Source organism: Phalacrocorax aristotelis, chromosome 2, assembly GCF_949628215.1.
Source record: "Phalacrocorax aristotelis chromosome 2, bGulAri2.1, whole genome shotgun sequence".
Taxonomy (NCBI): Eukaryota; Metazoa; Chordata; class Aves; order Suliformes; family Phalacrocoracidae; genus Phalacrocorax; species Phalacrocorax aristotelis.
The window spans coordinates 56,283,650-56,296,944 of NC_134277.1; the positions used below are offsets into that span (position 1 = coordinate 56,283,650).

General features: G+C 38.4%; 1 protein-coding gene across 1 annotated transcript in view; it reads left to right on the forward strand.

Moving 5' to 3' along the window:
* The window catches only part of POU6F2 (POU class 6 homeobox 2), a 186,730-nt gene that overhangs the window by 118,395 nt on the left and 55,040 nt on the right, over positions 1-13,295 (forward strand). The window contains exon 4 of the mRNA XM_075083681.1: positions 6,513-6,659. Coding sequence (XP_074939782.1) covers positions 6,513-6,659 — 147 coding nt within the window. The remainder of the gene's footprint in view (positions 1-6,512; positions 6,660-13,295) is intronic.

A 13,295-nucleotide genomic window follows, 5' to 3' on the forward strand; every position in this document is an offset into this window, starting at 1 on the left:
CCATCACCTCAGGTCGCGTCGCTTTGCATTGAATCAAGTCATGTTGCATCAGTGATACCACTATCGGTACTTATTGCTGATAGAAAATTCAGCATAGATTTAGACAGCAAATAGCACAGCCACAACAAATGTATATAATGAGCAGATTAAGTATCATCTGTGAGAACCAGATATTTTAAGTGTCCCTGGCAAGTCGGTGCTTTCAGATACTCCAAAATCCTTGTCTCTACATTGCATTCTGCACATAAATATCTGATATATGTGCATACACTAAAATGTCTGTCTAAGCAGCATGTTTGGAACTCTTACCATCTACAACCATTTGCAAATATAGACGTGCAGTTTTGAAATGACCAGATATTGCTGGATGGGCCTGGATATTGTAACTAGAGTGTAGAGTTTATACGTTGGTCATATCCCACCACCATACAAATAACAAATGTTGACAGATTTTTTTTTCCATAGTTTGGTGTTTGCTTCAAACATTTGCCTGCTGGGGCATGTTTTCAAAGTGTTATGCATGATTAGGCTCTGTGACAGCCATTTTATTAGACAATTTACCCTGTTGTTCATTTATAAAAGTTAAATGTTGTAATTATCCTATTATATAAACTAAAAAGAAGGGAGGGAAGGGTCAAAATAATAATAATAAAAAGTCTCTAACAGATACCTAAAACATACAGGGTTTCCAGAATGTTTGATCATAGTATCTTTTTGGATAAAATTAACTTATTTTGTTTTTTGTTATCTATGTATTCTCTCTTGGCTTTCTTGGGATCTGCATGTTCACAGGTTTCTTGAAAGTTTGACTCATTTCCGTTTAAGACCCTACAAAATAAATTAAACCAGCAGAGCTCAGGCAACCATAGTTGAAAAATTTGGCTACAAAATTCTATATAAATGCTAAGTTGTCTTCTTATTGTTGACTATTACAAACATTTATTTGGCACTCATCCCTGTGGTATCTAGGCACTTTCCCAGGATTAAGTTGAAGCAATCTTCCCAGTGTCTTTTTAAAAATTCCTTCAGGGGTTTTGAGATTTGCTATAGGTCCAAGGGAGCTATCAACTGGTACAAGGTATATATGCATACTGAGGATAATTAGGAATATAAGGATTAATACTATGTAAAGAATTTGCCAGAAGAGCCACTAGGTACTTCCAGGGAAACTGTACTTCTGCATCAATTTGTTTCTGTTTAGAAACCAAGCATAAGGGTATCTAGGTTGGAATGCTCTGCTTCTATGTCTTCAAGGTACTGAAGACACTTTCATATTGTTGTTGTTGGCTATAGCCTGCAGTTAGTGGAATGGGATGGTGTGGTGGGTTAGCTTTGGCAACAGCCAAATGCCCACCCAGCCGCTCACTCACTGCCTCAGTGGGATGAGAAAGCATATAGGTCAAGATACAGAGGCTGCTTACCAGTCACTGTCATGAGCAAAAATAGACCCAACTTGGGGATAATTAACTTTAATTTATTACCAATTAAAATAGATTCAGGTAGTGAGAAACAAAAAGACAAACATTAAAGCAACATCTTTCCTTCCCACCTCTCCCAGACTCCACTTTACTCCTTCAGTCCTGACCCTCTCCGACCCCCAGTGGTGCGGGGGCATGGGAAGGCTATGGTCAGTTCAGAACAGTTCCTCTCTGCTCTTCCTTCCTCTTCTCACTTTCCCTCTGCTATTGAGCGTTGGCCCTCCACGATCATAGTTATCATCAGGAAATATCCATCTCTTCCAGTGTGAGGTCCTCCACAGGCTACAGTGGGGGTACCTGCTCTGCTGTGGAGCACCTCCTCCTCCTTTCTCTGTCCTTGGTGTTCCCTCTATTATTTTCACTCTTTTATTTTTTTTCTCCCCTCCTTCTCTGCAGCTCCCCACTACCAAAACCTTGCCAGGTACACCCAATACAGGTGATAATGCTGGTCACAGTAATGAAGGAGGTACCAGAACATCCTCAGAAGCCTGTGCTCAGTTTGGAACAGTCTTTTTTGCCTTAAGGCCAAGTGACTAGCACACAGAATCTGTCTCACAAGCCACTGTGTGAAAAAATGGGAACAAAACCCACTACATTTTAACATGTAATTCTCTCATAAGCTAAACACAGATAACATATGCAGAGATTCTCAGTTTAAAATTTCTGCAACAGCAAGTGCCTTGCTAATAAAAATTTAATTTCTGTGATAATTTTTCACATAGTCTGGACAGAAAAGAAAAATGCCATTTGTTTCTGATTGAGAGCCATTGCTGAATTCTTCTTAAGTTTTAGAGTTATTTGAATCAAAGGATTTTTCTCTTTTCCTTTGAAAAGCATTGGTTTAGGCAAACATTCTCAGCAGCTGATCAGCAGCTGACCTAGTAGTGTGATGCTCCCTAAAGAAAGGATTGTCTGAGAATGTAAGAGACTGAGGATCTGTCAGTCTCTAATCATATATACTACTTTTTTTCACTAATTTAATCTGTAGGAGATATCTAGAAATGTGATTTTTTTTTTTTTAAACAGCCTTCCTGAAAAACACTGATACTATTTTGTAAAATGTAGTGGTGCCTGACGTTACTCCACAATATGTCCCTCCATTCTCCATTGCTGCGTTCAGATAGCGTATCTTCACTCTTAGCCTCTCCCACAAGTCCTTTAGAAAACACACAAAATCTAACTTTATTCTTGTACTGGCACTGCATAAAGTGACATTTCCTTTCAGGTCACAGGCCCATTTTTTCATATGATGCTCTGGCATCCTGAAATGTCCTGGCTTTTCATTTCATCAGTCAAACTGTTTGGTTTTTTCCTTATATTTGTTGAATGAGTGACATTGTAATGAGTAAACCTGGCTCTTTGATTTCCAGACCAGGGGAATGAAAGTTCAGAGAAAAGTAAAATTACTGTGTAGGCTATCAAATCTGATCTTGTATTCAACAATGCATGAATGCTTGATCAGTTTCTCAGAGCAAGTTCACTGGGATACTAAGGTAGCTTTGGAAAGAAGAGAGGAAGAGGGTATTCTTCCAGAAGAAAAAAGTATTTGTAGCTCTGAAGAAAGCTGCTTGCAGCATTGATTCTACACACTTTTATTGAAATGGTGCTTTTTGAAGACTATTTCTTAACCCTAGAAACTCTCACTTCACGTGTCACAGTTCTAGGATCTTGTAGGTAGTGCCTCTTTCATCCCCCATCATTTTACAGGTTCGTTTTAATTGTGTGAGTTCTGTTTGCTGCAGTGGAATGACTCCTGCTTTACACTGAGTTAAAGCAGAACAACTTTCACATGCTTTTCCTTTAAAAGTTCAGCTGTGGGAAGTCAGAAAAACGTACTGAAGCTACTCAGTTATTACAAGATTCTTCCTCATAAAATTTGCTTCCCCATATAATCGCGTCATTAACAGAGGCACCCTTGAGAGGGCTGGTCTGTCACTTTAAACTAAGATCGTTATTACCTGCTTTTATGGCTGGTGTTTTGAGTGGGAGCAGAAATTTGGGCACTGGAATTGACAGCTCCAAAGGTCTCAGCTTTCCAAATTAAATCATTATTTAAATACAGAAACAAAATGGGAAGAACCCTTTGTGGGATCTTTCATAATATATTTCTAATATTTCCAATAAGTGTTGTCAAGGGTCCAACCTGCACTGAGAAATGGCATAAACATCCCAAGTCAGAGATTTTATTTTTAAAATAAAAACATGATATAATGTGTTAGAAGTTACCTTGGTGTCCAGACAAAATGAAATGAGGTGTATTTCTCCATCCCCAATTTGCACATGATATAAAGGGATCAGTTTAACAGTGTAACTTGCAGTCAACAGCTTCCCAAAGCACTCAAAGAAAAATGCATTTTCTAATTTTTAATCAGACTTATGAATAGGTAGGGATATTTTTATATGCACTTAGAAGTCTCTTAGCCTGTGAGTTGGCACATTCACTGTGATTTTTCCTGGAACATGGTACTACCCAGGGTACCTATGCATATCATAGCCTCTGCCATCATTTTTAATAAGTAGCTTATCTCTGTGATGCAACTAAAAGCAATCCTGAGTGTCTCCAGGGTTTGTTGTAATTAAATTTTATTGTTGTATTTGAAAATGTACAGTTTTTGAAAACTGGAGCAAGAAAAATGGAAAGGAGATTCTAGGAGGTGGTAGACTGATTTTTAGAAGGTTTTAACCCTTTGTAGTTTCCAGATTCACAAGTTTACTTATGCTCCCCAAGCAACTGTTCCTATATGTAACTGAAGTCACAAACTATAGCAACTAGCGTAGTTTATTAGCTGATGTCAGGTATCCATGCAAAGATTATCATTTACACCTGCAGTCAGATGCTGATCATAGGGGCAGTAATTTGTGGGTGCCTAATAAGATTATAGAAGGCCTTTTCTTCTCCAAGTATTCTTGGAGAAGAATCTCCTTCCTTCTCCAAGTATTTACAGCTACGAGGGAATTACTCCATGTCCCATTGCTGCTCAGGAAAAAGGCAGAGTTTACCAGCTTCTGATCTGGACAATAAAGGAATATCACTGTTTTGAGCAGAAAACTGACAAGTTTATCCATTCTGTTACCTGGCATTATCCTGCCGTGTTCAAGCACCACCACCCAAGTTGCCAAGGAGTTCATGAAACTAGCTTTGAACTCACACTTTGTGCAGTCAGTGGAATTGCTTACACTCTGCATTCAGGGACTGAGCTTTGCCTTGGTCATTGTGCCCTTCTCTGCTCTCTTCACAGCTCAAGACTGCTAATCAAACAGTCATTGTAATTTCCCTGTTTGTGTTTTATTCCCGTTTGTTTTCCTTGCCATGGGATGCCGCACACTGGTTTGGAGATTCATACAATGTTTTTTTCAAAACCAAAATATTTCCTCCAACAATGTCATCCTTTTCTGTCCAGCATTGCTACTAATCTTTATTTAGTTATTTACTTTACAATTTCTAGAGGGATCAGATGGGCCCAAGGCGCCCATTTAGGCAACACTTTATATTAAGCTTCCATTTATAAATACTTCATGAAGGGCTAATGAATGATTAATAGGTGTTTTAATGTATGACCAATCAATTGTTGTAGATTTTGCAACATCCAACAGACAAGTAGGTTTCTTATAAGCATAGATTATAACCATATCTGACATCTTCTACTGATGGGCTTCTGAACATCCATAACATACACACTACTCATATCTGTAACATGTTTAAAACATCTACTAATCACTGATTAATTTTTTATAACCTATTTTGAAGCAGAGCCTGTCTGTGGAGTACATCCTTTACTGGTATCTGTGACTCTCCATTTCTATAGGATTGATAATTTACTTATCATCTAGGGACCTAGAACTCCCACTGATTTCAGCTCAGACATTAAGCTTTTCTGAGTTAGCTTCAGCATTTTCACCTCAGCCTAAGAAAAAACATCTTTGCTGTCTCCAGACAGCTGTCTCTCAAACTCCTGGCTGCTTAACCCTGCTAATGTGCATTTTACAAACTTTCCCAAAATGCAGTGATTCTTAGGGGGCAAACCCACTCTAAAATACATTTTCAGCCTGTTGAACTGTGTTGTTTGATTGTTCTCAGGACAGCTGTCCCAGTGGTGATGGTTGCCAGCAATTTTATTTGTTCTTTACTGTCATCCCTGAGTGTTCGGTCCAAACTTTGTCCATTCTCAGAAAAGGATGAGAAATTACCAACGTCACAATAATCCAGTGAACAAGCCGTCTCCTGGAGGACATTTGATTCTGACAGAGGAACACACATTTGCTATTTTTGATAAACCCAAGTGTTGATGGGAGTGTTCCTCTGTGGGATTCCCATAGTCTCCTAAGGCGAAAGCCATGACTGTGCTGTATGCTTTATACGGAGCACCCAGGTAGAACTGACTGAAGTGGCAGCACAACTTGCTGCCTGAAAATTTGTGACTCCTATAAATAATTATTTGCAGTTGAGTAGCAATAAGTTGCTTAGTATCATATTTTGCAAATTAATTTTTAGTAAATTTCTACTGAACTTAATCACAAGGTTGAGTCCTCTGCTGTGATTTATCTAGATGTTAAGACCAATTCTTTAATAATATAAATTAAAAAGATTTGCAGGTTTTTCTAATTTCTGGGGTCATTAGTAAAATAGTCTCTGTTCTGAATATCCCCATAAAATATCCCATTCCCCTTCAAGTCAAATACTAATCTTTCACTGATTGCTGTTTACAGCAGGATTAGGCTGCTACACATGTGGCATTAGCACATTGAACCTAAAGAATCACATCAAGCATAATGCAAAAAAAAAAAAAAAGACAATAAAGGATAAAAAAGAGAGAGTTTTATCCTTCAATATTAACATGGAATTTCCTCTGGCTTTTTAAAAACCATTCATTGTCAAAGACACAAAGCCTCAGAAATAAGAGCCTCTCAAAACTACTCAAGCTCGTGAAGTAGACAGTTTTTTACCCATGTTGGCACAATCACTTTTATGTTATCCAGTTAGCACTCTGTGTTTATTGGGGGTTTTACCATGATCTTTTCTTTCTTTTTTTTCAGCTGGTTAATAATCCGCTAGCAAGTCAAGCAGCAGCAGCTGCAGCAGCAGCAGCCATGGGCTCAATAGCAAGCTCCCAGGCCTTTGGTAATGCCCTCTCCAGTCTTCAGGGGGTCACAGGTCAACTCGTCACTAATGCACAAGGACAGGTGAGTAGAAGATGGAGAAAACAGTGAATTCTGATGGCAGGCTGATCTTGGGACAAAAATGAGTTCCGTTTGTATGACAGCAATTTGAAAGTGCACATATTGAAGATAAATAAATATTGATTTGGCAGACAAGGTAAGAAATGGAAAGTCTGAGAACTGGGAGGAAGTTAGGAGCTGTTAGAAAGTGTTTTCAAGCCAGAAAAGGATTAGGGTTTGTTTTATTTTAATTCAACCTTTTGAAAAGATCACAATAGTGCAATAATATGATATTTTAAAAGTCCAGCAACCCTGTGATTCTTAACAAACATACCATCTGGGTTTTTTCCACTTATATATTCCTAATAATAGACTGGGTTAAAGTGCTACTGTACTATTAAGACTACACTTTTTTTTTTCAAGTTGTAGCATTTCTGTATTACTTCATTTCTAAAAAAAGTATTAAATGTTTTAAGTAAAGGAACAAGAATTGTAGTCATGTATTTGGGAGGCATTTAACTGAGTGGCTTACTCATTTACTGATTAACTAAGTTAAGCAATTTGCAGTGAATATGCCGGTCTGTAATGCAAATTAGGGAGAAACTTTTGCTTTAAAGAAAATTTCCCAAACAGAAACTTGACCAATGTTTATGGTGTGTCTAAGAGAGAGATTGTGTGTTATCTGCATTTGGGAGCTGTTTATTTCCTGCAAACTGTTTCAGTTTTAATATGATGCAGAAAGCTATGCATCTGAATCCAGATATATATAAATAATGCCATTAATGCAGCATGCTTAAATAGCTTTCAGATTGTGACTACTGTCATTCTTTATTGCATTTACTAGGACTAAAATTAACACAACTACTTCTTTCACATAAAGTCACTACAACAAATCTGTCAATATAACTTATGACTGGACCTGGTAACTAAGTAATTTGAATGTCATTATTCTAAATGCTACAGACTGGGCATATGGTGGTGTCCACAGTGCTTATGCGAATGTTAGGCCCTGGTAAACCTTTATTGAAATGATGCAGCTTGGATGATATGTGAATCTAAAGTTTAGTTTCTACTCTTACTGTTTACTATGGGGGGAAAAAAAAACCACGAAGAGCAGGGTTTTTCTTGGTAATTTTCTACAATAGTGTTATTTAATTGGAACAGGGGTGACTTTTTTTTATTTTGGCCCATTAAAAAATAACAGGCAATACTTTATAGGAGCCCCCCTTTTTTTTAATGTAACACATAAACAAAGATGCATCCTGAACTTCACTATCACCATCCAAGTCCCAGAAAAAAAAATGCTGACCTTGTTATATTTACTGGGTGGGTGCAGAATTGTTCCATCACTACCCCGAGGGTTGAACGATGGAGCTTGTCAAAGTGAGGCCTTATCTAATGAATCATCTTATCGCAGGTGCACACCACACATATTAAAGGAGGATTGTATGAACAATGTGCCCTCTACAATAACCTTTCAATGTCTACTTTAACCCTTGTTTCAATCCCTTTTCATCAAAGGATCATTTTATGCAGCCAGCTTTAAATGGAGGCTCTCAAAAGCCTATTAAGATTTCTGGAGGGATGGGGTATTGGTTTGGAAGAAAAGTTGGTTATAATACCTATAACTCATAGTCAGATCAGCTCCATCCTAGAAGTCTGCTTGTTTCTATCTGTGCTCCAGAAATGGGTCACAATCACCACTCACATGAAGGACTTGGCACCAAAGCTGTTCATTGCAAGAGCTGAAGATATAAACCCAGACTAGTTTTTCAATGATTTTCCCTTTACGTGTTCTCCACAGAAAACGTAAGCAAAGTGTGGCCATTCATTGTATGTTTAAAAAAAATACTACTGTGAAGATATCACTGAATGAAACTATAGATTCCCTCAGGCTGAGTCTTGTTTATTCCACACATAATGTAAAGTCCAATAATTCCACAGGTTGCAGAAAAAGAGAACAGAAAGGAAGAATCTTCCCTATTGTTGGATAAAATTACAGAATCTATCTGTTTGCCTAGCTCTTTTAAAGAAGGGCTGTCTTTTTATTACCTGTTTTTACAAATGTTCCTTGGTTTATAATCAGTACTGCAGACCTCACCACAATACAGATAAATATTGATAAGTGTGTAATATAACACCCATTTTTATAATATTCAGCATAAACCCATATTGCTTCGAGCACGCTTCTGAAACTATCTGTCTACAAAACAGGACTATTCAGTGAATTAAACTCCATTCCAGAAATTCAATTACATTCCCTGCAAATTAATAAAATTATAGCAACTATACAAGAGCTGAAAGGTATGTTTCTTCAAAATTGGGAGCATAAGTGAATAGTGATCTGGGATACTCCATTTCTGAATGATCTGCTTGGACTCATTAAGGAGCCAGATTTCCATCATATGTTAAGAATCTGCCCTTTGAAAATTGCCCCTTTCAAAGAATCTCAAGTGTGACACCCAACACTAGCTTCTGCAAATATAAGGCTGAATGACTTACCAGACTGTTTGTATGTGCAATCTTTGTAATTATATGCTGCTTCTGTTATAGAAATTCAGGGCTTGTAAATGTCCATCTGTCTAGCTAAATATATGGTGATTGGTAATCCCTGGAGACGTTAAGCTATAGGTCAAATCCAAGATCCTATGGCAAATTTAGGGAAATGGTCTTTTAAATGACACATGGCATGGCCTTAATTCCCAATAGTCTGGGAGTTCTTACAATCACAGTAATAAAATCATAGATATTAACAATCATTTATATAGCATATTTGTTATTAATTTCATTACTGAATTCACAATTACGGTATGTTTTTGTTTTGGGGTTTGTTTTTTTTTTTTCCTTTGGATGGCAATATGAACTGTAATACTAGAGCTCTCCAAGACCACTGTGGAAAAGAGGTCTAATCCATTGGAATGATATGATTAGATCACCTGATTAATTTGATATAGTACAGGTAGAGGACTCTAAATCAAATTTTCATTTTCAGAGGCATATTATGAAAAGCTATTGGCCCATGTAATGCTGCTTACATTCTGTTTGTCCTCAGCACTTTCCAGGAGGTGTTTACAGGACTGGGCTTTCATATCTGAAATTTAAAGGCCAGTGTAGAAGAATTGCTAGATTCCACCCTGCAAGTAGATTCACTGATTTCGAAGAGAAGCTATCTACCTGCTTAGCTTCAGCCTGCCCTTATTGTAGGATCCTAGTGCCATTGATGCACTTGGATTCTTCAGAGATGTAACAATCAGACATTTCTCTTTTTCACTCTGTTATTGCAAATGAAAGAAAATATTAGGACTTTTGAGTGGGTTTTACTATGTCTGTTAAGTATATGAAATGTGTATTTTGGCTGTTTTCTTAATGTTTGTAAGGAGATGAACCACAGAAAAATGGAAGCAATGCATGGTTTGCATAAGAGCTAACTGCCAGCTTCCTTCCTGGCTAAAACATAGTGCTCAGTTGTCATCAGTGCTCAATTGTCATCATTCGTACGAGTCCCTTGACTTCAACGGGATCAAATACATTTAAAATACAGTTGCTGAGTAAGTTTAGTTTCTCTTTTGTAAAGATGGGAGTTGTCTAATAGGAGGAAAATACATCTGAATTCAGCAATTGCAAAATAACATTTTTCCATAAAGAGTAAAAAAAGTGGCATGAAAAGAGTTGGCATTATGAACTGTCTTGCGATTGAAGAGGGCAATACATTCTATCTCCTGGTAGGTTAATAGGAAAACCTAAGTAAGTACGGTGTAATTGTACAGTACATACTGCAACTGAACAGTGAATTTAATTGGGATGGCATCAGTATAATCTAAGAATGCCCTTGCAGGAACTCGGGCTTCTTTGTGCCCATGCCTTGCTCTTTAGATGTGAAACCCTTCCGTATATGAAAAACCTTGAATACACCTCCACCCTGGCAATTAACAAAAAATAACTAATTTTTGAGAGTTGTAGTCCACAAGTAGCTCAGGAAACTAAACAGAGAGAGGTATTGTTGGTCCAATTAGATAATAGGAGTACTTTGGCTCTCATTATTCTGATGAGAGGGTACACGTTCGCTCTTTAAGCTTCTTGATGGTAAATGGTGCTAATGAGGCCTGATGGATTCCCTGCTCCTAACAAGCCTCTCAGCAGTGCGAGTGATTACAATGGAGATAGATTTGATGGGATGCGCTCCCTTTTGTAGTGTCTCAGCTGCTGACACTCTGCGACATAATCAGGTCACAGAGCCGGTCACAGCCATCAGCAAAAGCCATAGCTCTATCCCTCATTATTAAAGTGCATTATTCAGTTCCAGGCCTTCACAATACTGCCAAAGGCTTTTTTTTGTCCTCTTTTTTGTTAAGCATCAGTTCTCAAATACAAGGGTTAATAAAATCATCAGCTAAAGAACTAGTAAATTAAAGAAATGGAAATAAAGCGCTCCCTTTCAAAATCATTGAAGGATCACAATTAAATAAGCAGGGAATTTCTCGTCACCACACACTGTACAATACAATGTAATATGTCATGTACAATAAAAACAGGGAATAGGATTTTAAAAAATAGCATTGTCCTCATTGTGGACTGGCTTGGAAAGTGCTGAAGTGTCTTTCATTCAGAAGGGAATTTCTGTCCTCCCAACTGTTACATATGTACGTGGAGGTACTATCATTTTCACCATTCTCTATAACAACTTTTTTCTGGCGTGGGAAGAATTACTTGCAAACTGAGTTTGTAATTGGAAGTGTAGCAGCCGTCTTGTCTTAGTTGAAGTGGCCACTGCCACAATCGGGAAAATGTATGATAGGCCACTCTGCTAGGACCACTATAGACAAGGCCATTGCCTTCTTTTGGAGGGTGAGCTTATTACAAAATGGTACGGAAAAAGGTGATCATAGCATTTTCTTTCTATTCTGATGTTATTCAGTTGGGGGTGTCTCCCCTCCAAGAGAAAGTAGGCTTTTTAAGTCTAAGTAGACTTTAATGGAGTTTAGTTAAACATGAGAGAAAAAAAATTGGTGGGAAGCCCAATCTGATTATTTATTTAATACCTTTTTGTTTCAATTTCATTTCAGCTGATTATGAGCAGGTTTCAGCTAAATCAACATAAGATATTCTAATATTGAAATGTATACCTTTGCAAGGAATTATACTGTTCCTGTTAAATTGCTGAAGTACCTATTGAGTAACAATAGTATACTTTTGTGTATAGATACAAAATTGGACAGGAAGCTCAATATGAGCAAACAGTGTGCTGCTGCAGCTAAGAAGGCCAACAGGATGCTGGGCTGCATCAAAAAGGGCATCACCAGCAGAGATCAAGAAGTCATTATCCCACTCTACTCAGCACTTGTCAGGCCACACCTGGAGTACTGTGTGCAGTTCTGGTCCCCGCTATACAAAAAGGATGTGGACAGGCTGGAAGGGGCCCAGAGAAGGGCCACCAAGATGATCAAAGGACTGGGAAGCCTGCCATATGAGGGTAGGCTGGGAGAACTGGGTTTGTTCCGCCTTGAGAAAAGGAGGCTTAGAGGGGATCTCATCACCATGTACCACTACTTAAGGGGTAGCTACAAAGAAGATGGAGACTGCCTTTTTACAGGGAGTCACATGGATAGGACAAGGGGGAACGGACACAAATTGCTCTTGGGGAGATTTCAGTTGGACAGTTGGAGAGGGAAATTTTTAACAGTGAGGACAGTCAACCGCTGGCATAATCTCCCCAGGGAAGTGGTTGACTCGGCCCAGCACCCTGTCCAGCCGAATCTTAAAAGTGTCCAGTGTGGCCATCTTGTCTAGGCTGTGCTCTTCCTAGAAAGGTTGGACTAGATGATCCCTGAGGTCCCTTCCAGCCTGGGATTCTGTAACCAAAGGGACTTATACATTGTGCTTTTTTATGGTGTTGTTCAACTCCACAGTTGTTGCTCTTTTTTCTTGCTGGTAGAGTACGCTAAGATGAGCAAATGAGTATGAATACGCAGTTCTCCTTCTCTGTTCTCTTGAGCCACAGATGCAAGAATCTCTTGACAGCTACAGGTCAAAGTACAAAGTTAGCATTGTCAAATCAGTAGGCATCTCCAGGAAGGTACATAGAGACCAGCATGTGACCTAGGTTTGGTTTGGGGTTTTTTTTTTCACGCTGACCAATAAAACTGGCAGCTGTCAATGTGAATGTAAGGTGGGCCTCCTCATAGGCTTTAAAAGGAGAATATTGGATGTTTGTTGGGTTTTGGTTGGTTTGGTTGTTTTTTTTAAACTTTCCCAGAAGTTCTAGGAGGCCCAAAGCCATGTAATGTGTAACACTACTCAAAGTCCTTCTGAATATGTGCAATTCATATGGTTCTCCAGGTGCGTAATGTCCATTAGCCTTTTCTCTTGATTCACTCAAACATCAGTTGAAAGCAATTAACTCAAATCATTGCTACATCTATTTCAGCTATGCAGCTCTAATACATGTTAACTACTAATGTTTTAGCCCTCACAGCATCTAACAGTGTTCACAAAAATCTAAACAATAATTGTTAAAATAGCGACTACTAAAATGTCTTCCCAGGGCTAGGATTGACAGAAATCTGAGTTGGTGGTATCAGAATGGTATATATTAAAGAAATTTCATGACAAGCCTGAGATAATAAGAGGGGCACATTTGGAGGGAGAGGCTAGAGGGAGGGA